At 44.8% G+C, this 27,709-nt stretch overlaps 1 protein-coding gene across 2 annotated transcripts in view; it reads right to left on the reverse strand.

Moving 5' to 3' along the window:
- The window catches only part of RPRD1B (regulation of nuclear pre-mRNA domain containing 1B), a 47,691-nt gene that overhangs the window by 7,912 nt on the left and 12,070 nt on the right, over positions 1 to 27,709 (reverse strand). Inside the window, exons 3-6 of one of the 2 annotated variants that reach the window (XM_066237819.1) lie at positions 24,272 to 24,405; positions 16,981 to 17,093; positions 16,387 to 16,513; positions 9,624 to 9,799 (exon numbers count right to left, since the gene is read on the reverse strand). In XM_066237819.1, coding sequence (XP_066093916.1) covers positions 9,624 to 9,799; positions 16,387 to 16,513; positions 16,981 to 17,093; positions 24,272 to 24,405 — 550 coding nt within the window. The remainder of the gene's footprint in view (positions 1 to 9,623; positions 9,800 to 16,386; positions 16,514 to 16,980; positions 17,094 to 24,271; positions 24,406 to 27,709) is intronic. The other variant, XM_066237820.1, reaches the window with a different exon arrangement.

Genomic DNA, 27,709 nt, shown 5'->3' on the forward strand with positions numbered 1-27,709 from the left:
TCTGAAGTACAGGACGGATCTGGACTGGAGATCTATATTTAAGCCATCAGCAGACTTCAAGTATGTCACTCAGAGAAAAGGTCCAGAATAAGAAAAAGCCTAAAGGAATACCAACACCTACAGGACAAGGATGCAGAAAAGATTAAAGGACCAAAAACAAAAATAAACAAACAAAAACAGAGACTAGAACCAGCAGAGAGTGGGTGTAAGAAACTGGAGAAGGAAAAATGATCAAGGGTAGGAAAGTGCTGAATGCTGCAGAGAGGACCAAAAGGAGGAAGCGAGACGAGACCGCCTGCGAAGCGTCTTGGTTTCTGAGAGCAGGCTGCAGGCGGGGCCTGTGCAGACAGCCCCTCCCGTGGACTGCAGGGAGAGATGCCCGCCCAGCTGCAATGGGCTCAGAAGCAGAGGGAGCAAGGAAACCAGGACACTGTCACAGTTAGCAGGGCTGGTGGTGCGGTGCAGGGTGCGCTCATGTGAACGCGAGTTTCAAGTTTATGTACACGTCACAGAAGCCGAGCATGCTGCCCGCTGAGAAGGACGCCTCCAGCTAGGCTACCAGAGACGACTTCTGCAGAAAGGAAAATGAACGAGCCTTAAAGGCCTGTGTTATAAGGAAAGGCAGATACTGACAACTTCAGGTCAATCCAGTGTTGGAACCTGTTTGTCCCAAGTGAGAGTAAAACCGTTACTTTATAAATGAAAAGCCACACCAAAGATAAAAGGCTATGAGGAAAAAAATGAGGTATGCCCATTCAAAATGACTATCCTAATTCCAAGAATGTTTAGAAAGCTGCTGAAACTTTTTGTTGAGTTGAAATTTGCAAAATTATTCTGCTTAAAATTTCCAAAGTACCTAATGGCAAGAGAACTGTCCACACTTCTTTCGAAAGATGCTTATGGGACCTGAACATGGAAGAGAACAAATGAGGAGGCCTGCACAGTCCTAATGACCACTGGCTAGCACCACCTTCACACGAAGCCAGCTGCTCCTGAGGACCTCATGGGCATTGTCCGCAAAGGCTTCATGCTGACATTCTGGTTATAACCATGAACATTCTTGCCCTAATCAAGAGAAAGACTCGGCCTAACCTTATTTCAAGCCCCACATTTTATAGGGAGGAAAATGAAGCCAGAGATGTAATTTTCAAGGCTGCAAAGCACAGCACAATCCGATGTGACTCTGCTCCAAGACCTCAACTCGTAGTGGGAGGAGAAGGCCCACCTTAACCGTACAGGCAGACCTGGCGGATACCAAGGGTTCAGGGCAGACCATCACAGTAAAGTGAGCTGTAATCTTTTGGCTGGTGGAGGGTCTTGCTTTCAATTTGTTAAAATCACATCTGTGAAGTGTAATAAAGTGAAGCACAATAAAACGAGGTATGTCTCTAGTAGGGATACTCTTAAAGACTAAAATTAGATTTCTGCTCAAATAACATTTACCCATTGGGTCAAATAAGACACTCACACACAAGCTCCAATTTCTGTAAGCTGAACTCTGCTCTCAAAGTTATGATCACTAAAAAAGTTATGCTCACTGAAGTCAATGTTATAAGAGGCTGCTATTTTCCCACAGCTGTTTCAGATATAAACAGTTTGAAACTCAGAAGAGAGTCCCATTTGTCCAATTAAAAGATTCAATGTTCTTTCCTTCATAAAACAAAGATTAATCTAACTTGTGGATATATAGATACATACATCTGTGTACACACACCCACACCCAGCCACCTTCTGTTTATAAACTCAATAAATTCTTGACTGCAGAAGATGCTTTAAAACCACCCTGCTCCCTGCCTGATCAGGCAGTGGCACAGTGGATAGAACGCCGGACTGGGACACAGAGGATCCAGGTTTGAAGCCCTGAGGTCGCCAACATGCTTGACTGTGGGCTCAGGGTCGCTGGCTTGAGCATGGGATCATAGACATGACCCCGGGGTTGCTGGCTTGAACAAGGGGTCACTCACTCGCTCTGCTGTAGCCCCCCAGGTCAAGGCACATATGAGAAAGCAGTCAGTCAAAAACTAAGGAGTGCAATGAAGAATTTTAATGAGAAGCTTCATCTCTTTCCCTTCCTGTCTGTCCGTATCTGTCCCTTTCTGTTTTTCACACACAAAAGAACACAAAACAAAACAAATCATAACTTCTAAGGTAGGAATGCATACTGTGGCAAAAAGACTGAAATGTGTATGACCTTCAGCTGCATATATATACATAATCTGTATTTAGAAATCTACAGGAAAAAAATATTCCAAATATTGAAAGCTAGCTCAAAGGAAATTAAAAACAAAAAAGTGAATCTCATTGGAGCTATTCCGGCAAGTAGGAGGAATCACCGAAACTTGGGTGGCACATATGAAAACAATGCTATGGCTAAAGCAGGGAATTCTAGGTACAAGAGCTTTGAAATTGTGTCAGTGTCACTTTTTCGATGGGAAGTCTCAAATGCTGGTGAACCATGCCCTTTGGTTACCTAGTGCGCAAGTATGTTATAATGATTATAAATACACTAAAAGTTTCACATCGTGATACAGAAAGAATACATGTCTCTACATGTGAGCGCGAGTGCACACACACGCACTCTCTCTCTCTGATGTTCTAGCTGCAAATCTCGCCTGAGCCAGCAGTGATCGACATAAATAAAAAGAATCCAAGGACCCCACATTACAGAAACATAAAACTCAAGAAAAGTTCCCACCTAACTGGAGGGAACCCTGGGGATAAAGCGCCCCCATATCAAAATGGGAGGAAGAGGCTGAGAGCTAACCCTGGCCTGCTATGTGGGGGGAGGGGTGTGCAAGACCCCATGATCCACGATCAGCTGACCAGTCTCAGCAGACTGACGTGTCAACAGCTGCTCTCAGAGCCCCCGTGCTGACAGCACTGCCAGTGTCCGGAGGAGAGAACTGCATGCAAAGGACTGGTGGGCCGCAGGGCCAGGCTCCACAGAGCTCCGAGAGGCAGCGCTGGGCAAGGCTGCTCGGTTCCTTCCTAGAGTCAGCAGTCAGGAGAGCGGGTTCTGGTCCTTGCCATTTCCTCTGTGACCTTTAACTGCTCATAGAAGCCCTGAGCTTTGTTTTCTCATCTAAAATGAGGATTACATCACCAGGTCCCATCTGCTCTTAATGGACAATGAGCTGCTGGCTTTGATGACCATGGGCAATGGGGAGAATCACTCCAAAGCTGACTCTCTGTCTCCACCTATTGCCTATCTCCTTATTGAAGTGACTGCTTCCCACCATCTGCACCCTGCAGGGAGGTGCGGGACGCTGCCAGAAACAACAGATGGCCATCAGTTTGGTTTAGTGCTCCCTCAGCTATAGCCAAAGAATTTCTCAAGTTGTTATAACCAAATTACAAACAGAAATATGAAGAGTCACAAGGCATTTGGGCCATTTCCCCTTTCCCAGCTGTGTTGTCTGAAGGAGAAGGCTCTACTCCTGAGTATTCATTATAACCAGGGGGCCTGGGGTGGTGGTGCAAAACTGGGGGAGGGGACAGCAGCAGTTTCAAGTTCAATGAGCCAATTCCCCCTCCACCCCACCTCTGAGCAAGAACACACCAAAGTAACAGGGAAGACGGGGTACTTAGAACCTTGGTGGCAGTGCTCTCAAACCTCGGAATGGTGCACACTGCAGGCTGCTCTGAATGCATGACGCGCCACTTTAATCCCCTATGGAAGATGTCCTTGCTCTAAAACAAGGTTCTTGGAAATTGTTGAAATGATTCAACTTTGGCTACCCTTCTGGGTAGGAATGTCGTCCAACTGCTGACTTTATGGAATCAAATTTAAAAGAAATAAAACAACAAACAAAAACACAAACCTGTTAGAAAGTTACAAGATGTCTGCCTGGAACTCTATTTCTAGTCTGTGGCTTCTCTGGGGTTTGAGTCTTTTCACCAATGTGGAAGTCAGACTACATGATCTCTAGTTCTATCAGCTCAACACCCGCTACAGCTTCACCGACACCAGGCCTCCACGGGCCGCCCCACTTTGCGGAGGGAGCTGGCTGTCATGCCCACAGCCCGTGCCCTAGGAACTCCTGGAGCACTCCGGCATGCGCACTCATTGCCTCCTGGGGGGGGAGCACACAGCCTCCTGAAAGGTGTGCACTAATGCCTTCTATTTGGTCCGATACCTACAGCACCTAAACAGGGCTTTTGTAATGTAAAGTACATCAGTAAGTGGTCCTATAACACACATTTTAAAAACTCTGCAGCAAAAATAAAAAAAGATCTTTAAAAAAATGAAAAGAACTCTCATGTTTATGAATTGGAAGACTTAAGATTATGAAGATGGCCAAATTCCTCAAAGCAATCTATAAATGCAATACAAGCCCTATTAAAATTCCAACAACTGTTTTTTTCTTTTTGGCAGAAATGGAAAAGCTGATCCTCAAATTCATATGGAATTGCAAGAGGCCCCTGATAGCCAATGATATTAAAAGAGAAAACCAAAGTCTGAAGACTCACATTTTCTGAGCTTACAGTGATCAAAAACAGGGTAGATCTATAGATCAACGGAATAGAATGGAGAGTCCAGAAATAAACTCATCTATCTCTGGCCAATTCTGTTTTGAAAAAAGAGCCAAGATTCAATCAGTGAGGGAAAAGAACAGTCTCTTCAACAAGCGGTGCCGAGACAACTGGATAGCTACATGCGAGAGTGAAGTCGACCCCACCTTACACCGTATACGGAAATGAACTCAAAGTGTACTGACAAATGGTAAAGACACAGAATGAGAGAAAATATTTGTAAATCATATAGCTGATAAGAGCCTTTTACTAAAATTATAAAAAGCTCTTGCAATTCAACAAAACCAATTAGGCCTGACCTGTGGTGGCGCAGTGGATAAAGTGTTGACCTGGAAATGCTGAGGTCGCCGGTTTGAAACCCTGGGCTTGCCTGGTCAAGGCACATATGGGAGTTGATGCTTCCAGCTCCTCCCCCCTTCTCTCTCTCTGTCTCTCCTCTCTCTCCCTATCTGTCTCTCCCTCTCCTCTCTAAAATGAATAAATAAAAAATAAAAATAAAAAAAAACAATTAAAAAATGAGCAAAGGAACTGATTAGACATTTCTTAAAAAGACATGCAAACTGCCAATGAGCACATGCAAAGATGCTCAGTCGTTAGTCACCAGGAAAATGCAAATTAAAATCACAATGAGTAACACTTCGTATGTGCTAGGATGGTTAGTATTAAAAAAAAAAATAGACAGTAACAAGTGTTGACAAAGATGTGGAGAAACCGGAACGCCCACACTTTGCTAGTGGGAGTGGAAAATAGCGCACCTGCTGTGGGAAACAGTTTGGTGGCTCCTCAGAAATTGAACACAGAATTACAATGCAACTCCAATTCCATTCCTAGGCACACATCTACCCAAGAGAAATAAAAACTGTACACAAGTGTTTATAGCACATTATTCATCATGGCCAAAAGGTTTCTACAAATGCCCAACAGATGAATGAACAAGCTGTTTCATATCTACACGATGAACAAGTTAGCCATAAAAAAGAATGAAGTACTGAAACAGGTCACAATGTGAAGGAACCTTGGGATCATTGGGGCAGGTGAAAGCAGCCCAGTGTCACTGTGTGATACCCAGCACAGACAAGCCCAGTGTCACTGTGAGATACCCAGCACAGACGAGCCCAGTGTCACTGTGAGAGATACCCAGCACAGACAAGCCCAGTGTCGCTGTGAGATACCCAGCACAGACGAGCCCAGTGTCGCTGTGTGATACCCAGCACAGACGAGCCCAGTGTCGCTGTGTGTGATACCCAGCACAGACGAGCCCAGTGTCGCTGTGTGTGATACCCAGCACAGACGAGCCCAGTGTCGCTGTGTGAGATACCCAGCACAGACGAGCCCAGTGTCGCTGTGAGATACCCAGCACAGACGAGCCCAGTGTCGCTGTGTGATACCCAGCACAGACGAGCCCAGTGTCGCTGTGTGTGATACCCAGCACAGACGAGCCCAGTGTCGCTGTGAGATACCCAGCACAGACGAGCCCAGTGTCGCTGTGTGATACCCAGCACAGACGAGCCCAGTGTCCCTGTGTGAGATACCCAGCACAGACGAGCCCAGTGTCGCTGTGAGATACCCAGCACAGACGAGCCCAGTGTCGCTGTGTGTGATACCCAGCACAGACGAGCCCAGTGTCGCTGTGTGAGATACCCAGCACAGACGAGCCCAGTGTCGCTGTGTGAGATACCCAGCACAGACGAGCCCAGTGTCGCTGTGTGATACCCAGCACAGACGAGCCCAGTGTCGCTGTGAGATACCCAGCACAGACGAGCCCAGTGTCGCTGTGTGAGATACCCAGCACAGACGAGCCCAGTGTCGCTGTGTGAGATACCCAGCACAGACGAGCCCAGTGTCGCTGTGTGTGATACCCAGCACAGACGAGCCCAGTGTCGCTGTGTGATACCCAGCACAGACGAGCCCAGTGTCGCTGTGTGATACCCAGCACAGACGAGCCCAGTGTCGCTGTGTGATACCCAGCACAGACGAGCCCAGTGTCGCTGTGAGATACCCAGCACAGACGAGCCCAGTGTCGCTGTGTGAGATACCCAGCCCAGACGAGCCCAGTGTCGCTGTGTGTGATACCCAGCACAGACGAGCCCAGTGTCGCTGTGTGAGATACCCAGCACAGACGAGCCCAGTGTCGCTGTGTGAGATACCCAGCCCAGACGAGCCCAGTGTCGCTGTGTGTGATACCCAGCACAGACGAGCCCAGTGTCGCTGTGTGTGATACCCAGCACAGACGAGCCCAGTGTCGCTGTGAGATACCCAGCACAGACGAGCCCAGTGTCGCTGTGAGATACCCAGCACAGACGAGCCCAGTGTCGCTGTGAGATACCCAGCACAGACAAGCCCAGTGTCGCTGTGTGTGATACCCAGCACAGACGAGCCCAGTGTCGCTGTGAGATACCCAGCAGACGAGCCCAGTGTCGCTGTGAGATACCCAGCACAGACGAGCCCAGTGTCGCTGTGTGAGATACCCAGCACAGACGAGCCCAGTGTCGCTGTGAGATACCCAGCACAGACGAGCCCAGTGTCGCTGTGTGAGATACCCAGCACAGACGAGCCCAGTGTCCCCAGTGTCGCTGTGTGAGATACCCAGCACAGACAAGCCCAATGTCACTGTGAGATACCCAGCACAGACAAGCCCAGTGTCACTGTGTGAGATACCCAGCACAGACAAGCCCAGTGTCGCTGTGAGATACCCAGCCCAGACAAAGCCACACCGACAGAAGGCAGGCGGTGCTTGCCAGAGGCTGGCTCGGGCAAGGGGTCACTGGCTCTGCTGTAGCCCCGGTCAAGGCACACATGAGAAAGCAATCAATGAACAACTAAGGGGCTGCAACAAAGAATTAAAGCTTCTCATCTCTTTCCTTTCATGTTTTATCTGCCTATCTCTTTCAAAAAAAAAAAGCTAAAAAATTATAACTTTGGGAAGAAAACAGGCTCTCAACTAAATAATTATATTCTCAAAGTTCTAAGAATTCCATGTATTTGTACATTGAAGGCAAAAAAAAAAGATTAAAAAATAAAAGCAGGTTTCAGTAGCTTTCTGATGTGGCAGTTTAAAAACAAGGACAGGTAGTGTTAAAAAAATGAATGTTAAAAAGCTAGCTTTGCTTTATGTACTATCCTCATCAACAAGACTTTAGAAGATTTGAAAGAACTCAGTAAAATGCAGCTTTCAAGTGGCACACATCACCAGGTTTTACCACCACCGTGAGGAGATAAAGAAACAGGACCAGTCTATTATGGGATGTGAGAGAAAAACCTCAGATCCTAGCGAGCAGACTTCATATTTTTAGCAAGCATAAAGAAAGAACTAAGACCATCTTTCAACATGTTATGTTGTATCTGGACATTTGCTTTTTTAAAATGCAGCAAATTTAGTTCCATTTTTACAAAAAAATTATTTTGCCCAAATGGCTGAGAGACTTGGTTTGGGATACAGACCTTAAGTTCAGAATCTATACTTTTCAGAGATGGGTCCTTCCTGCTCTGATTCTTAAGCAGTGGAATCCCAATGCCCAGGAAGTAGAGAACGTTGGGCTGGAAAGCTCCAGAACAGACCCGAATCTCTGATCATCTCTCTGCCCTAATGAGCTCGCATGGCATCTATCAACTGCTGGTTCTGCAGACACCAGAGCAGTCCCCAACACAGGGAGAAAAGTGCAACTGTGAGGAAGAGAAAGACACAAAGAGTTAATCCAATCTACCAGCCCAGGATCTTTCTCAAAGGCTGTCCTCTATGGTTGCTTGCCACCCAACAACAGCTGCTCATGATAATCAATGTCTGACAGATCAGAGAAAGCCCTTAATGTGTCGCCAAGGGGCAGTTCAACAGATGGCATGGTTGACTTACAACCGGAATCATTAATTACACTCTCTTATTAGTCCCGGGGCACAGAGCTGAAAATGCTTCCTCAGTGAAAGACGCACATTTCAGATAAATGACCGTCTGGTCCTGCCTGCAAAGCTCCCTTCAGGGCGGCTGGTCAGTGTCGATTCTAAATCTAAGCCGTACTATGTTTACAGCCTTTTCCCACCTTCCACTTTCATGCGGCCTGGAGCACAAAGTTCCTGTCGTCACTGCAGGTAAGAATATGACAGAAATGCCATCATCCCCCCCAAGTCAGATGATGCGTTCAAAGGCAAACACAATCATCTCAGCCACAGGACTCGCTCAGTTTCCCTCCCTCAGTATTCGAGAACAGTGTTTCCGAGTGCAGAGTGGGGCCGGAGGACTGTCCCCTCCCTCCCGCACATTGCTATTCCTTGTCCTATGTGATTGGTTCTCTACCTCAAAGCCGTCCAACCATTCCAAACCACTGGATGCAACTCTTCTCCGTGTCTCTTTAAAAAAAGAAGCAGACACTACTGAACAGGAAGCCTAGCAGCCTGAGGCAAGCAGAAGTCCCCACCCAAATGTCCACACTGGTGGCTGTGTCATTCCAAGGCACTAAGCACTGACGTTAAGGCACCCGTTAAGGCACCAGGTACTTAATTGCGAAGCCAAAGGCATGCATAGTGAGGAACTAGATCTTAAGCCCCTCCCTGAAGGCATGCAGACTAATACCGACTCTGGGTAAAAACTGGGTCCTTCTCAGCAGTTTGAGGACTGGGCTCTCTCAATACGGCTGAAGTTTTAGAACTGACTGCAGATGGGATTTGGAGGCAGACTACTCGTTGCATTAGCACTATACAAGTCAGAAATAAATCTCAATTCAATCCAAAAGAAAGAAAATGTTTAAACATTTCCCAAATACCACCAAATAAACAGTCTTTAATTTTGCTCTCGTTCTTTCTGTACATCAAACTCCATTTATAAAAAATGTGAGTGCAAACTAAAACAGTGTTAAGAGCCTTAAATGTTGTGATTTCATCATGTGTTTCGTGCATTCCCATTGTTCTTTCTTGGATATATAAAAATATAACTTTAATTTTCAATTAGGTCCAAATAACTGCAACATCTGAATAATGTTCTCATCTCATGCATTTTTAACAGACAAAAAAAAAAGTACTGGTTAAGGCATAATGAAAACCTAATGCGCCCACAGGACAGGAGACTGGGGAAGTCCAGGTCTGCCTCGCCATGTACTCACTTCTAGTTTCTTCTCCTTCTCCGACAAAACGTCTTTCTGGTTCTGGGTGTACTCCACCAGCATCCGGGCCAGCTGGCGCCGGTCCTCCAGCTCTGCCGCCAGGCGCCCGTTATACTCCGCTAGCAACAGACACGCTTCATCCACTGTTTTTGAAAGACGTTCAGCTGCCTCTTTGTCTAAGTACAAATGAGACCAAAAAAGAGACAATGTACAAATCACACGGGTACCATGGCAAACATTTCTGGGGGAGGTGAACGGTTTCTCTGCAGAAGTGCAGAGTCCAGGAATAAGCCAGAATCTGCGGACACAAGCGGGATTGGCTGGCCGAGAGTCCAAAGGCACTTACTCCTGTCCACAAGACAGGACATTTCTGAATTACTTAGAGTGAGGCAATTGTACAAAGGGGAACCTGGCGAACATTTCTAAGTGCCTATTTCTGCAAAAGCTCTACAAATAAAACAAAGAAATGTCATGTCACACATGAAATAATTTTTCTTTGCCTCTGGGAATTTTTCAAAAGGACTTTCATTCATATTATTTTGTTAAGTATTCTTTGAACAATCCTCTGAAATACAAAACACAAGCACTGTACGAAATATAAAAGCTAGCACTCACTTCCTGGGTGTGGTAACTGAGAAAAAGAGAAAGAACTAACAACAGGTTTGGTTCTCAGGTTGGCTAGGGATTTGGAACTCAACACCAGGTCTCTAAAATGGACCTTTAGGACAGTGGTCCCAACCTTTTTTGGGCCACGGACCGGTTGAATGTCAGAAAATATTTTCATGCGCCGGCCTTTAGGGTGGGATGGATAAACATATCACGTGACCGAGACAAGCGTCAAGAGTGAGTCTAAGACGGATGTAACAGAGGGAATCTAGTCATTTTTTAAAAAATAAAACATCGTTCAGACTTAAATATAAATAAAACGGAAATAATGTAAGTTATTTATTCTTTCTTTGTGGACCGGTACCGGTCCGCAGACCGGGGGTTGGGGACCACTGCTTTAGGACTCTACCCCTCAAACTATGCAGGTCTTGAAACTGGGTATGAGCTTTCTTCTTCCTTGAGCAAAATACCAGGTCTCATAAAACAGAGCCTGCCGTTCAAATGCTTTTGAACATGACCCACAGTAAAAAAATACACTTTCTATAAACAAATATACAAATAAAAGAACAAAAGTTTCATAAAAACAATACTTAACCTTACTTTGTGCAAACTGTTCTGTCTTCTAGTAGTCCATTAAAAAATACACGCTGGTCATTATCTACCAGACTAGTTTCCTGTCCAGTCAATGGGCTGCAACTCACTGGGACAAAAACTATGAAGTATCCGAGTACAAGAAAGGGTAGTCTCAGAAGGAAGTGATGAAAAAGGCTCCACATTAGAAAAGGAGAGGAAGAGACAAGAGAATGATTTATATCTAAAAGAATGAGTATAATTAATGTAATATGGGTGGTGGTGAGATTGGACCTTTTAATATGCAGACCTTTTGAAAAGGCCTTTAAGGATCAAGAGTAAGATGGGTGTTTGGGAACAGAAGAGCACCAGGGCTACAGCAGTTCTAGGGGACCAATTCTAGGGGACCAAAGGTGATGAGACAGCGATGTGGATATGGGGCCAGTCACCTGCTGCAGAGGTGAGAGACCTTGGCATTCGTACAGGTAACTGGGAATTAGGAATTCCCAACATAGGTTCTCTGGCAAAGTGGCTTTTAGGTGCTTTTTTTTTTTTTTTTTTTTTTGCATTTTTCTGAAGCTGGAAACAGGGAGAGACAGTCAGACAGACTCCCGCATGCGCCCGACCGGGATCCACCCGGCACGCCCACCATGGGGTGATGCTCTGCCCATCCTGGGTGTCGCCATGTTGCAACCAGAGCCACTCTAGTGCCTGAGGCAGAGGTCACAGAGCCATCCCCAGCACCCGGGCCATCTTTGCTCCAATGGAGCCTTGGCTGCGGGAGGGGAAGAGAGAGACAGAGAGGAAGGCGCGGCGGAGGGGTGGAGAAGCAAATGGGCGCTTCTCCTGTGTGCCCTGGCCGGGAATCGAACCCAGGTCCTCTGCACGCTAGGCCGACACTCTACCGCTGAGCCAACCGGCCAGGGCTTTTAGGTGCCTTCTTAATATGCACATTGGGAGATGAACAGTTGAGGGATTCCAGATTAGGTAATTAGGTCTGATGCCAAAGACCAGACACTTCTAACCCTTCAGGAACAGGACGAAAAGATGTTCTTGGTGAGGTGAACCACACAGAACAGGAAGGAGAGACAGTCTCAGCCGTAGAGGGGAGAGAGGACCGCGGATCTTATTCCTCCACATTGCCAGTCAGTCTGGGAATAAGCTGCTGGGGTGGTTAGGCTGCTTGTACCTTTGTTGAACCACGTGATTTATTTTTTTAATGGTTACCCCATTAAGATGTTTAAGTCTTTGTGGCAAAAAATGTCTAGGAAATCACAAATATTTAAGATTTTTAAAATATCGATTCTTACTCTCTAAGAACTTGTACCAGGGAGATAATTCTTTCACACAAATAATTACAACCCAGAATAATAACCTGTAATGGTTTTATAAGCTATAGAAAAACAGCCATCAGAATGCAGCAGCGAGATGCGCCTGTCAGAGAACTTAGCTATGGCGGTCCCGTGGGGCTTTGCCCCTGTCACACAGCTGGATGGCCGTGTGCCCCCAGCCTGCCCTCCCCCTGAGCATGAGTACCCCACTCCCCCTTGCTTACTCCAAACTTCAGTGTCTGAAATGTCCCGGGGCCCGGGTCTCACCAACCTGCCCCCTCTCCTGAAGCACTGCTGTCCTCGGGCCACACGTCCCTCTCCCACCCCTGCCCACTTCCCGCTCCCTGTCCAGCGCCTAGGGGCTGTCTGCACTCCTGCTCCCCTCCCACTGTCACTAGGCCCACTCCCACCAGACTTTATACCTGTCTGCTCAAAACCTTCCAACTAGCTCAGCAAATACTGGGCTCCTGTGAGCCCAGCACTAGTGGTTCTAGGCCCTGAGACAGCAGGGCACACGAGGACAGAAGCTCTCTGCCCCAAGTTTACATTCCCAGTAGAAAGAGAAACAGTATACTAAATCTGACTTATTTATCAGCGGAAGAAAAGAACTCTGGAGAACAATTAGGCAGAAGAGAAAGAACAAGGCACTGGAAGGGAGAATTATAATTTTAAATAAGGTCGTCAGGGCAGGCCTCACTAGGGATGTAAAACAAGGCCTGGGAAGGTGGAGAACTCTCTGGGAAAGATCATCCTAAGCAGAGGAAACGGTGAGAACCAAGGCCTTGGAGGGCACGGTGACCAGCCAGAAGCCCTATATGCCTGGAGCAGTGAGTCTCAGGAGAGCAGGGCAAGCCTGTGGGGTAACAGGGACCTGACTCTGGAAGACTGGCTTTTTCAAGGGGACTGGGGGAGCACAGGGAGACATGACCCATCTTCCATTTTAGCAGGTCACTCTGATGACTGTGCTGAGAACAGAATGCTGAGGAGAGCGGGTAGGAGGTGACTGCTAACCCTAATGGAGACGGTGGTGACAAGGTGTTAGACACTGGTTTTGGTCCTGATCAGGAATAATGAGGGTGCATTTACTAAGATGGGAAGACCATGAGAGAAACAGGCTTTGGAAGGAAGATCAGATGCCTGGTTAGGGACAAGTTAAATTTGAAATGTCTATGGAGATAGCCAACTAGTCACACTGAATAGGAGGTTGGAGGTCTAGTCTCAAGGTGAAGAAAGGTTAACACTAAAGATATAATTAGGGATCACTAGCAAAAACAAACAAGCAAGCAAGCAAACAACCCAAAACCTATTATTTAAAGTAATCAGACTGATAAACTGAACTGTCTGTGAGCCTAGCCAGAGAGGAGGGCTAAGCACTCCACACTCAGAGGTCAAGGGAATGAGCAAAGCTTACTGAAAGGACACAGCCAGAGAGAGAAGAGGAAGCCAGAAGTCAGGGTCCCACTTCCCTACTGCTGCTAACAAATGACCACAAACAATGGATTAAAACACCACAAACATAGTATTTCAACATCTATTATGTGGCCCTTCTGCCACCTTCAACGCGCAGCACTCCACCTTCGGCTGCCCTGATCCTACCTCCTTCTCGGACTCCTGCTCCTACCTCCCCCTTATAAGGACCCGGTGATTCTAGTGGGCCCTCCTGAATAGTCCAGGACAACGCCCCTATCTCAAGATCCTTAACTTAATCATGCCTGCAAAATCTTTCCTGCCATATAAGGTAAGATAACACATTCAGAGGTTCTAGGGATCATTACTTTCTATCACACCAAGAGATAAAGTATTTTCAGGAGGAAGAAATGATCAACTGGGCCAAATGTTACTGAGGTCTAGTGAAGATGACCTCAAGATCGGGCAAAATATTCACCACTGAATTTAGCAACAGAGAGGTTATCAGCAACACTGATTAGAGCTGTCTCAGTATCTTAGAATCAAAAGAAAATGAGAGGAAGGGAAATGGAGACAAGATGAAAACCAGAGAAATAAGACACTAGCTCCGGGAAGACAGTCAACAAGAAAAATTTTTCCCACATGGGAAAAAACATATTTTTATGCTGTGGAGAACGATCCAGTAGAGAAAAAGACTGGAAGATGCAAGAGAAAAGGGGCTATGTGTTGGAGCAGCCTCCTTGCGTAGAGGAGAGGGACAGGCCCTCAGACAAGAGGAGCTGGTTTGGAACACAGCATGTTCATCCACAGAAAGAGGAAGGACAGTCAGCCGTGAGTGTCAATGTTTTCCTCGGCCAGATGCAGCCTGCAGGTCCAGGGCAGAAACATGCAAGGCTGGATTTGAGAATGGTGGTTGCCAGGAGCTGGGGGGTGGCGGGGTGAGTTAATCCGTATAGAGTTTCAGTTTTGCAAGATAAAGAGTTCTGGTAATTGGTTGCACAAGAAAGTAAATGTAAGTGATACCTCTGAACGGTATGTTTAGGATTTTAATGACCCTGAGCTGAGTAAAGAAGAAAAGGAGGACAGGAGGGGAGTGGGTATGTTTAGGATTTTAATGACCCTGAGCTGAGTAAAGAAGAAAAGGAGGACAGGAGGGGAGTGGAGGCTGGTCAAGGGTGGAAGGATCAATAGGGAACCCCAGAAGCTTTAACTGCTAGAGCCGGGCAAGGAAGGGGGGCGAGCCACATGTGTCCTCCGGCTAAGCACACACCTGCCCATCAGATAACCCCGTGGTTGTTTCTTAGCTCGGGGCCTCTGTGTGCAGATCACCTTATCAGAAAGGCCTTCCCTGACCACCTTTAAGACAGCGCCTCCTTTGGTCATCTCTGCCATCACACCCCGCCTTTTCTTTCTGGCAGGCAAGCCATGAGCAGATGTGGGCAGGACATGAAGCGTGTCTGCTACACTGTGTGCCTCAAATATTTGTTGAACGGAGGAAATGTAACACGAGCAACCTTGAGTTCCTTTAAATGGAGATGGAGGAAGTTAGTGAGTAAAGCAGCCAAATCAGGGGACTGGAAAGAAAAAACAGTGACCTTGAAAGAGAAAAGTCTGCCCTTCTGCAATGAAAAGAATACAGGCCTAGGCTTTGAGGGAATGGAGAGGGGTGGTGATGGAGGGGAACTTGACTTGGGGTGGTCAACACACACACGCAATACAGATGATGTGTTGTAGAACTGTGCACCTGAAACCCGAATCATTTCATTAACCACTGTCACGCCAATAAATTCAATCAAAACTTTTTTTTTAAGTTCAAAATAAAAAAAAAAGAAAGAAAGAATATACACTTCGCAACTAGGCTGAAATCCTAAGATTATGTGACCTGGGGCAAGTCCCCTAACATCCCAAAGCCTCAATTTCCTCCTGTGCAATATGGAGATTTACAGTGATCAGATTAAATATCACCACAAGAAGTATATTCTACAAATATTGGTTCACGCTTCATTTCTGCCTTTCAATTACCCACGCATGAAGTGAGAATGATGTCAACTGCCCCTCCCTGTTTACATGGGGGTGACCAGCAATAGAATTGCCACAACTAACAAGATCTTCCTAGGGTTCTTGGCACTGAAGAGCCTGCCGTTATGAGGTGTGTCAGTGTGTAGTATAGATATCACATGGCACTGGATTATATGCCCCTTTAATAAGAGCAGGGGTCCACAAACTACAGCCAGAGGGCCGCATGTGGCCCCGAGGCCATTTATCCGGTCCCTGCCACAGTTCTAGAAGGGGCACCTCTTTCATTGGTGGTCAGTGAGAGGAGCATAGTTCCTGTTGAAATATTGGTCAGTTTGTTGATTTAAATTTACTCGTTCTTTATTTAAAATATTGTATTTGTTCCCGTTTTGTTTTTTTACTTTAAAATAAGATATGTGCAGTGTGCATAGGGATCTGTTTGTAGTTTTTTTTGTAGTCCGGCCCTCCAACGGTCTGAGGGACAGTGAACTGGCCCCTTGTGTAAAAAGTTTGGGGACCCCTGAATAAGAGGGTCATGAGTTCAATGCCTTCCCCATCACCCTCACAGCTGGCACTGTGTTTTCACAGCCCTCACTTCAAGTGCCACGAGTTGTGGCATGCCAGTGTTTCTGCAATTCATACCAGAACGTCTGGCCGAGCTCAGACCATTGCACAGCCTCACTGTTCAGCGTGAGTTACGTCCCCAACCCCGATGGCAGAGCACCCAACACCAAATGAGGCGCCTGTACCTGAGACACGTGTGCTCTGGGCTTTGATGACTCGGAGATATGTCCCTCCCCCTCAGCTTTCACCCAAACTCCCCACCTTCTCACCTGTTATTTTTTCCAGAAGAGAAACATCCTGCACTTCCTGGGGCAAAGAAGCGATCTTCTGCCGGACAGTCGCGTCCCCTGACGCGGCGTTTTCCAGGTCCTGCAGGGCTTTGATGAGCTCCTCCGTCTGGACGATAAAAGGCAAGCAGCACTACCCGTTAACACATACGGGGCTTAAAGATTAGTTGGAGTTAAGTGAAGTAGGGGCAACATCCTTAAAAACAGTCATTCCCAACATTTACACATCCATAGCATAACATGAATAAAATTCTATATCCTTTCAACAAAAATCTATTTTTAAAGAATATTCTCAATTTCTAGGAGTGAAATAACATGAAGTCCAAGAAAACTATAACATATAAATCCATGCCAAATGAACACTATAACATATAAATCCTGGCCCGCAATGACCAAGTCAAGCCCACTGTGTGGCAAGCTTCACTGGGTGGATCTTGCACCCAGTGCCCTGGGAGCTACCCTCTGGTGATTCCATACTACTGGTTACCGGCGCCACCTTGTGGCCATAATCTCCAACTGGAGGCCACTTCTCCAAGCCACCCTGCGGTGCCCTGCCCTGCCCCCTGGGGATCATACCAAGAGGGGTCCTGCAGAAGGATCCTGGGGAGAGTAACTACCAGGGTAGTCGTCATCCTCCTCCTCTTGTATCTGCTGGAAAGTTCGTTTCAGAGATTTCTTCTCCTCTGTTACTACAGGAAAGAAAGAAGTGACAAATCTGAGTCACCAAAGCCTGCATAGTAAGAGTCAAATATTATGCACAATGGGTCACATGTAAAAAATGGTAGTTGGGGTCATTTCCAGAGAGAGTTTAACATTAACTTTTATGCTAGTCATTTTAAATTGGTAGTAGTTCTACATTACTGCATTAAGTCAAAACAACCCTAGTCTGTCCATTTCAGACTGACTCACTAGAAAAATACTACTGAAAACAAGCATCTAAAATCAAGTGAAACTTACCAAATTAGCATATTTGATTAAAAACCTCATCTTTCAAAAAAGCCAACAGAAGTTAAAATGGTAGAAACCCCATCAGACAACATACTGAAGCGTGCCAGTGTGTGCAAGGGTTTAGAGAACGCTCTGCGTGTAACGTAAGGTTCTTTATGCTTTCTAGGATGAGCTCAGAAAATTAAATAGCACAGAGAAACCCATCAATAAAATGGTGTTGAAAACTCTTAAAACACAAATATCCTTTAAATTATCCCTTTAAAAACAAAACACTTATACCTAAAAATAACCATTATTGAGAAATATGATTGATATCCCTTGGAGTAAGTTTCCACTTTAAAATTAACCACTTTTGAGGCTAACAGCTTACATTTTTAATTATCTTTACTGTATGCTTTAAAATTGTTATGATAGATGTGTTAATTCCATAATTAATTTCTTTTATATCAAATTAAACAATACAAAACAAATGCCAAACAACTGTAGGGGCATAAATCTAAATGACAAACAGGTTTGGAAAGTAAAGAAACTATCGGACACCTAACATGTGCCAGGCATTGCAATAATTTCTTTACATTTAATCTTTCCAACAATTCTGTGGTGCAGTATTTCCATTTTACAGGTGAGAAAATGAAGACTCAGAGAGGTTAAATAACCACTTAAAGGTCTGCCTACCAAATCTGTGCTCAGCCCACCAGTTAAACTACGCCATACCACAGTTACCCACTCATCTGTCAATATCGTGAATTTTACTTTTTCTTAACCTACTACAAAGAAAAGAAGTATCTGCAATACAGGCAGTCTTCACTTTGCACAATTCCAGTGTTACCATGGTTTAAACTGTTTAAGTTCCTCAACAACATGGCCCAAATTTCAGTTAATGGCATATTAACTATGATCACACAAGGAGCAAGCTTCACGTCTAACTCCAGTCCACATGTCATTACGTCAATAACAGAAGTGCATCATGATCAGGGACCGTATCACTTCTTCAAGGGCAGTGATTGGTCACTGCCCATCTGTTATGCAGTGCACACACAGACAGCAGCGTTGTGTTGTCTCCCAGTGGTGACATCCACAGGGCATTTATAAAAATGATTAATCAAAATAGGGAACTGACTGACAAAGATGGAAGAGCAGCAAACTGAACTAAAACAAATGCTGGAAGAGCAACCTGCAGGGACCGGGGGTGGAGCTGCAGCAGCAGCAGGCTGTGGGAAGGTGGGCACAGCCACAGGCCTCTATCTAGACTCAAAGCCAGGGGGACTTGGGGGAGGACAACCTATCAATGTAAATGAAGAAAGTGGTTGTGATGAAAATGACAATGTCCCAGGGGAAGTGATGCTGACAAAAAACTTCATATGAAAGGGATTCTCTGAGATATTTCACACACTCAAAACAAAGGATAAAATGTTGGAAGCTGATCAAGCATAGAACAGAGTATGGCAATTTACTAAGACAGAAAAGATGCTTGCTCTGTGTCATAAATTATACCGCAAGCAAGCTTTGCTACAATCATTCTTCATGAGTTTGTTACAAAAAATAAACATTTTAATTCTCAATGTTTCTAATTTTTGTTATAGCTTGCTAAATATTAGTTTTACTATCTTGCTTCCATATACAACTGTGATCAACTGAGATTTTAATTCTTTAACAAAACAAATCTTAAAACCTGCAGAACAACAAGAACTTTCTCTACTGATTACTCAAGCCACCTGGCAGGGTTTCAGCTTACTCGGTCTCTTACAGCCCTGCACTCCTAAGCAATGCAAGGACTGCTGCTGTATTTTTAAAACAGAAAGTCTAGTAGGATATATTTTGCCTATAAAATATCTAGCAGTGAACTGCACACAGTGGCTGTCTAATTAATGTCCACATGGACATTTAGCACTCTATATAGAATTGAAACACAAGAGCAAAAAAAAAATTGTATTATTTCATTCATTTCCAAATAACTAGAAGAGTACTCAATAAATACTGGTAAATATACTAAAGAAGGTAGAACAATTATAAAACTTGAATCCCTCAGTTTTCAAACTCTCAGACAAAAATTTTTATATAGAAAGCCACCATCACTAAAGACCCCATGACACTAACAATCACTTTATCTGGGCCAGCAGGCATTAAGACAAACCTGTCTTCGCTTTCTCTACCTTATTTTTAATGAGAATGTCAAGGCCCAAAGGCCGTGTTTTGTCCAAAGTCAGAGAGCTTGTTAGTCTGGGTCCTCCGGCCAAAGTCCCTGGCCTCCTAATGGAGTGGAGTGCAGTTCCTTTTACCACTTCATGCTGCCACTCACTCGCTGACACACACTGAAGTCAAACCAATGCAAATGCTTCTAGGCCCATCCCTGTCCCTTGGCATTCTGATGGAAGAGGATGCCACGAGAGAGGGAAACCATTATCACCCAGCATGTCCAGCTCCCTTCTCCACTGGAGGACTTACTGCAAACGAATGACTTGCGTGCCCCTGTGAAGCGGCTCTGTTCCTGAGCGGCCTATCTCCACTACGAACACCTCCACTGGCCTCATCTTTCAAGTGCAACTTGGAACCACCAGACTCTCTCCCAAAGTCCCCACTTCTAGCAGATTCCACACCCTGAAGGATCTTTCACATACCTCCTCTTTCCGCTCCTCCCATGGCCTCCTGCTAGCCATCTGCCCTTCACCATGCCTTGTCCAGACCACTGTGCCAACCGCTCTCCCTGCCTCTAGTCACTCCTTTTGCAACTTAGACTACTCTCTTATTATATTGACCTTCCTAAAGCTGAGCTCTCATCGCATCATGCCTCTCTTCAAAAACCTGGAATGGTTACCTAAGAGGAAGGCCTATTCGTGATAACAGTAATACCATCCTAATACTCCCTTCTAACTCCCACGGCACACGCACCTTCCCACTGACAAAAACACTAAGGGTTTTATTCCTTTACACCTCCTCCCCACCCCCACCCCCCTGGCCCAGGACTATGTCCACAGACCTGAGTGTAAAGCCTCCTGCAAGCAGAGGAAGTAGAGCTGGAAAGCGCGAGCGCTGAGCCAGAAACGGCGATCACTGCATCCCTTCAAACACACAGGACAGCCGGCTCTGGGACCCGCCCTGACTCATCTGTGTCACATCAGCAGTTAGGATAGCCAGGATTCTCAACTGAGTCAGACTGCCATTTTAGATAGGCCAGGAAATCTGTCAGCCCCCTGCCTACCCCTAAATGTAAGGTAAGGCACCTTCCACTGTCCCCACGACTTCTGACCCCAGTACTGATTCACTCAAACGCTGTCCCGGGCGGCAAACACTCCAGGTGAGCCGCATCCCTCTGCCTTCACATTGCATTCCTTCTCTCTCATCCTGCAAGCTGTCCCGGGTCCCCAGGGGACCTGCATTCAGCGAACTGTTAAGTAACCCGGTTACCTAAGTGTTGACGGTATGCCTCTTGGAGACTTGAACTTTGGTAAAATTTCAGACACTATGGCAGACTATAAAACTAATTTTAAGGCAAAAAGCCTCAAGGTTCCCAAATGACATTACAAAATGCAGTCATCTGCCTGTATAGCGGGACCTTCTAAAGAATGCACTCAAAATTTTCTGGGATTAAAAAAATAAAACAAGTCCTGGCCGGTTGGCTTGGTGGTAGAGCGTCGGCCTGGCGTGCAGAAGTCCCAGGTTCAATTCCCAGCCAGGGCACACAGGAGAATTGCCCATCTGCTTCTCCACCCCTCCCCCTCTCCTTCCTCTCTGTCTCTTTCTTCCCCTCCCGCAGTGAGGCTCCCTCCATTGGAGCAAAGATGGCCCCAGCGCTGGGGATGGCTCCTTGGCCTCCGCCCCAGGCGCTAGAGTGGCTCTGGTCGCAACAGAGTGAGGGGCAGAGCATTGCCCCCTGGTGGGCAGAGCTTCGCCCCCTGGTGGGTGTGCCGGGTGGATCCTGGGCACATGTGGGAGTCTGTCTGTCTCTCCCCATTTCCAGCTTCAGAAAAATACACACAAAAAAAACCCCCAAACAAAACAAACAAAAAAACCCCTACAAATTGTATATTCTTTTATAATGAGAAAAGAATCAGGAAACATTGATTTACAACAGCTTCCTCATTCTTTGTTCCCTTCCCGCAAAATAAAGAAAAAGATTCACCGGTAACAAGCACATTGAACTTCACTGGGGGTAAGAAAGAAACCCGCCCCAGACAAAGGCTGCCACCTGGGGCGCAGCCTGAAATGCTGTGGCCATGTCACCTCGCTGAGCTGAGTGGCGGGCTTCGGCTCGAACCTGGGAGCCTAGAGCTGTGTCTGAACCACTATGCTTTCTAGTCTCACACAAAATCCGAGAAATTAAAAATACTAGAAAGTCTCCAATTTTTGCTACTGTTCATATTTAGAAACTCAGAATATTGGTTATTAGAACTGGGGGAGGGGGGACACACAAATAAAAGGCCTATCATCCACTCAATCGACAACGCCTTACCTACATTATCAAAGTAATGCTCACAACAACTCTATAGGTATGACTATGAACAGGCATAATGTACAGAGAAGAACCTTAGGCCCAGATAGGTCAAATGCTGTGCCCAAGGTCACATAACTCAGAAGTGACAAAATTGGGATTCATACTCTGGAAGTCTGATGTCAAACCCTTGCTCTGAACAGCTAAGCTAACCACACTAAGATCCAAGAAAGCTGGTGGCCTGCTCATAAATTTATACCCTAATTCAAGTCTATCATGTTGTCAGAAAAAGTATGGCATAAAAAACACAGGCTTTAAAGCATACAGATCTGGATTCGAATTTTCCATTATCAATTATATCTATAATAATTGGAAAAAATTACGGTAATCTTGTGAGCCTTTGTATCCCCGTGTGAAATATGAAGCTTGAATATTCCCAAGAGATTCAACTTGAAAACGCCTGAGTTTTGTACCTTGAGAGAGACAGGCAAATAACTCAAGAAGTCCCTAGTTCCAAAAGAAAATTTTTAATCTCACACAGTCTCCCATGTTAAAAGAACTGCAAAAGTTCCACGGGAAAATGTTGGCTTCAAAGATAAATTCTATAGTTGTCTGAAAAGAATTACCTATGAACTAAAGCTGAAATATAAAGGAACTATCTCTGGAGAAATAATCAATATTTTGAAAGGAGTGTGGTAAAATATTCTGATAACTCAGGTCCAAAGAAGACAGCGAGAAGACGAGAGTGGTTAACTGGGACTAATACACATGTTGGAACCTTCTGATGTGTGTTTTCGTCTTTATGGAACAGAGGAGAGAAATTATCTTCAGCTCAGCATTATCCTCCACACAGAGGAATACTGCCTCTCTTGTTGTTGATGTCTAGATGCTCAAAACACTGAGAAGCCCAAAGGAGCTATTTTCAAGGCCCCAAATTCCCCAATTTGTCTGAGTGCTCCCTAAATGCACAACTATTTCTCACTCCTCTCTTTCTATAGCTTAGCTGTTTACTCAAAGCACATATCTGGCAAACGCTTGCTGAAATGAAATTCAACACTTAGCTTCAAACATTGTATTTCAGAGCTCTCCTACTTGCCCAAAGGTGTTTTAAAAAATCAGCATGTTTACCAATGAACTCTACGGCAGAGTAAGGAATGCCGAATAATTCCTCAACACTGTGCAGAATGCCACCAAAGGACACAATACAAACACCACCAGAATCTGAAGTAGGAAAGAGCATGCTTTTCAGAAGCTACCGTGCAGTGACCCCAACGTGGTTTATCTACTCCAAGTAAAACAACAATGACCTGTAGTCTGAAGGCACTTATATCATTTTTAGAAAGCTTCCAACCTATGGTTTCAGGAAAGCTCTCCAACCTTAAAATGCATATGAACTCATCCTGGAGGAGACCATGGAGGGCACACAAGGAAGGGCTGCTGAATGAATGCTATTAGGACGGTTGCCTTCTACAGCAGAGGCATATGAGCAGTGCCGGAGGGACAAGGAGGGACAAGGAGGGACTTGGAGGAACGGGTTACACGTGTCAGATGAGCTAGGGGACATGTCAGGATGAGGGCAGCATTCTTGAATATAAGTTCAGCACCCAGTGAAAGGGGCAGAAGGACATTTCAGGCAGCGGCGGCAACAGATCCAAAGAAGGGGTACCAACAGAGCATCCAGAGGTGAATTGTTTGGTATAGCCAAAGAATATGGCATATGTGAGGGAACGCAGACGAATCTGGAAAAGTCAACTAGATCAGATTCTAAAGAGTCCTACACAATATGTTAGTACTGGGACTTGATCCTCTGGGCTGTAATGGGCACAGTCAGCTCAGACTATAGCTCAGAAACATGTCATGCCAACTAGAATTAAACCACAACTAACTAGAAGCCAAAGAACCAAATAATGTTTGAGCTTACTTCTCTTTAAAGAAAATAACATAAGCTCTTAAGGACTTGGTAAAATTCAATTACATACACGTACACACATACTTCCCAAGGATATCCTGAGTTCAACAGAGACCAAAATCAGTTTTAGACAGCAAGCTGACAACCGTCAGAGGTATGACCCAAAACCACAGCAATGTTTAATGAAACCAGGTTCAGAAGGGCTGAGGGACTTCGCCACACCCGTACAGTGCTCAGTGGCAGAGCTGGGTCAAAATCTTAGTTTGTTCGGGGTACTGCCTACTTCCCCATAACTCTGACTTTGTTGTCCCTTTCCCTTGTGCAAGGAAAGTCCCTGAGAGGCAGGACAGCCAGGGCGAACACAGAGCACAAGTCAGGGTGTGAGATGATGAGTAGCACGAATACCAGAACCAGGCTTACAGGCTGCGAGCACTACATAAATTCTCACCATCATTCATGATCATCTCTCTGTAGAATCATACAATCGCTGGTGGTTCACAGCAACCCCCACTGCAGCTTTTCACATGTGATTCGAAAGCAGGCAAAGACCAAGAGCTGTAAACATGTGGTGATGTTTCTACCTTTGGGGGGAGGGCTCTTGGAGTCCTCCATAGACAGCTTCAGCTGCTGTATGAACTCGCCGCCATACACACTTCTTTCTTGCCAGATGTTCAGCAATCTTTCTAAAGGTTTTTTACAGCCTTCATCTGCCTCTCTGCCCAGAAAAGATGAAAAGATATATATAAGCTTAAGATTTTTTTTGTTTTTAATTAGGACAGATGTACTTAAATATATATATATATAGCAACAACTGACTAAATGATTTACACATTTAAAAACAGAATGAAGAGTAAGGTATATACTGTGATAAGTGGATACCCAAAACTTGACCAGAAACTACCTTCTTCCTGTGGGGGAATGAGAGAGATGACATGATAAAAGTAATCTGTGTTTTATTCCCTTTGAAAGATGGGCCAACAGGGCAAAAAGTCAATGGCTGATTTTTACAGAGAGAAATATCAAAAATTGATATTATCAATTGTGACAGCTTGCTTTATAGGAAGACATTAACTGAAATCTAGTATCAGACATTCTGTCAGAAACTAAAGGGGATCAAAACTTTTAAGGATAGAAAAAAAGATTAAAATAAAACAATAAATGTTTAACATGGGGAATAAATTCACTGCAACTCATCAATGCTAACACACCAACACCTCTATGTGCATAATACAATCATACAAACATATATATCACGACTGATTTCAACTTGAACTATTTCACAATTACCTTAAAAATCTGGGCTAGGTCTGCAGTCCACATTCACACAAAGGTGTCTAATAGATAATCTCGAAACCCATTGAGCTTAAATACAGTCCTAGGTAATTTAAGACAGTTTTTAACAGGCATATTACACTCTTGAAATAGATGGGGTTTCTTTCTTTCTTTTTTTTTTTTGCAAGGGGGAATGGAGAGAGAGAGAGCATCAACTAATTGTTCCACATAGTTGTGCCATTGATTGCTTCTCACATGTGCCCTGAACAAGAAACCTTGGTGCTCCGGGACAACGCTCCAGCCACAGTGCCACTGGCCAAGGCCCAGATGGTTTTCCATGAGGTGACTGACCAACACTCAGTGTGAACCAGTGGCTCACCTAAAATGTCAGAGAGCAAGTGGAAGAGTGGGGAGAGGCTGTCTGGAAGGAAAACAAATCCCTCACCACCCACCCATCGCTACTATGAATTGTCCTGGTTTGGAGAGCTGTCTGGGTGTCAATGACTTCAAACAAGAAGGGAGACCCTGACATCTGAGTATCGAAGTCAATTACCTTTAACAGGAACTTCAACAAGAAATCATCCCAAACCAGTTGAGATGGGAATTTCATCCACCCTCAGCCTTGACAGCACTTTCCTCAAACGTAAGTAAACAGGGGAGAGAAGCTTTCAGCCTGATCTGGTCAGGCTGCATTATTTCTGAATTGTTAATGGCAAACTTCACCGAATTGCAGTTAAAGGACTAAATCAGAGTACATACAGATTTATCTGTAGTTGTTAAACCTTTTTCTTTTCATCAGAAGTGAGGGTGAGAAAAAAAAAATTCTACTAAGTTTATAAAATTTAAAGGTACCCTAATTATTTCATATTTGTGATAAAACACTTTTACTCCATCTTTAAACTATATCTAAATAAACAAATTACTTCTTACCTCTTCCTCTACTATCAACTTGGTCCATGCCACTACCATTTCTTGCCTGATTACTATAACAGAGCCTCATTGCTGGGCTCCTTGCTTCCATGTATGTCCTATAATCTATTATCAAGCTTAAAAAATGATAATAATTCTAGCTGTTGTGTTAAAGCAGATATGGCACTCTTGCTCAAAACTTCCAAAGGTTCTTCCTCTGAATAAAACTGAAAGTCCTTATAAAGCCTATGAAACCCCTATTTTTCTGGTCTCACCTTTCCCCAACAGCTACCCAGGCCCTCCTGCCCCAGTGCCTTTGCACTGGAGCCATATTCCCCCAGGTGGTGCCATGGCTCATTTGCTCTCCTCCTCTAGGTATGTACTGCTTACACAGCACCTCTACAGTGCGTCCTTCCCTAATGTCCCTATTTAAATTACACTCCCTCCCCCTACTTAATTCTTTTCCACACAACTTATCTTCTAATATGCTATATAGTTTACTTGTTGTTTACTCTTTCCACTTGAATATAAGGATAGGTATCTGTCTTTCCCCCTCACTATCTACCCTTTAAAAAAACTTGTTTAGATAGGTTTCAATAAGCCATACAATTTAGTTAACAAAGTTAACTAAGCAACGTACAAGTTAACATACAAGTTTTAGTTAACTTAAAGCAATCATCTTACCACATCACGGTCATTCATGCCAGACATCAACTAAACCCTCAACTGCTCATTCAATGAGGTTTATAGAACACCGCGCTGGAATACAGAGAACCAGGCCTCAGTCCTGCCCGCTGGGGCTTCACCTTCTAGCAACAGTGGACCACACGTATTTTCTACTCAGAAGTTGCGCTCTCGTGCATTTGCCTTTGCTGATGCTATCTCCTCTCCTCTAAATGGAACCCCCAAAGAAAAACAAGGTGAATTCAAGTGGCTTAACTACATGGGGAGTGTGTAGAAATAGCAGAAGAATCTGGAGGGAAAGAGTGGAATTAGATTATAGAGGGTACTAAAGGCCACATTAAGCATGTTGCCTTTATCCTGAAGGCAAAGTCCTTGATGTCATCAAATGTATGACTTAGAAAAATAAAGTCATTATAGCTAGTATAATCAAATCAAAACAAATCAGAACTTTTAACTGGATGATACTTTTTTTTTTTTTTTAATTTATTTATTCATTTTAGAGAGGAGAGGTAGGGAGAGACAGAGAGAGAGAGAGAAAGAGAGAGAAAGAAGGGGGGAGGAGCTGGAAGCATCAACTCCCATATGTGCCTTGACCAGGAAAGTCCAGGGTTTCGAACTGGCGACCTCAGCATTTCCACTGGATGATACTTTTAATCTAAAATCTGTTCTCTGCAAATTCTCCTTTCACTTAAAAGAGAAACCTTCATCATGATAACCGAATCTTATCTAGGATTTAGTTAAAGGGATGGAGGGCACAACATCTCCCCTCCTCCACCCCTGGGGACAGCTGGGGTTCAGTAAAGACTTTTACAATGGAAACTGATGCTCAAACTTATAATAACCTAAAGACATTTTCAATAGGCTTTCACCACTCTGGGCTAAATCCAAAAGATGTCTCTAGTTTAATTGGTGAATGGAATCAACCAGGGTAAGCTAATTCTTTGAGAACTATAGTAAATCAAAGTTTTTCCAGGTTAAGTTTCAAAGTTACAGATACAATAACTAAATCTTTTTACTGATGAGATTTTGCCATAAAAAGCTCCAAAAAACTGGAAGTCACTTTAGCTCCTAGAACTGGATACGACTAACACCAAGAGAGCAGTTTTATAATGGAAAGAGCTACCTTCTCGGGCTGCTGTAACTCCACACTAAAC

This window comes from Saccopteryx bilineata, chromosome 6, assembly GCF_036850765.1.
Source record: "Saccopteryx bilineata isolate mSacBil1 chromosome 6, mSacBil1_pri_phased_curated, whole genome shotgun sequence".
Taxonomy (NCBI): domain Eukaryota; kingdom Metazoa; phylum Chordata; class Mammalia; order Chiroptera; family Emballonuridae; genus Saccopteryx; species Saccopteryx bilineata.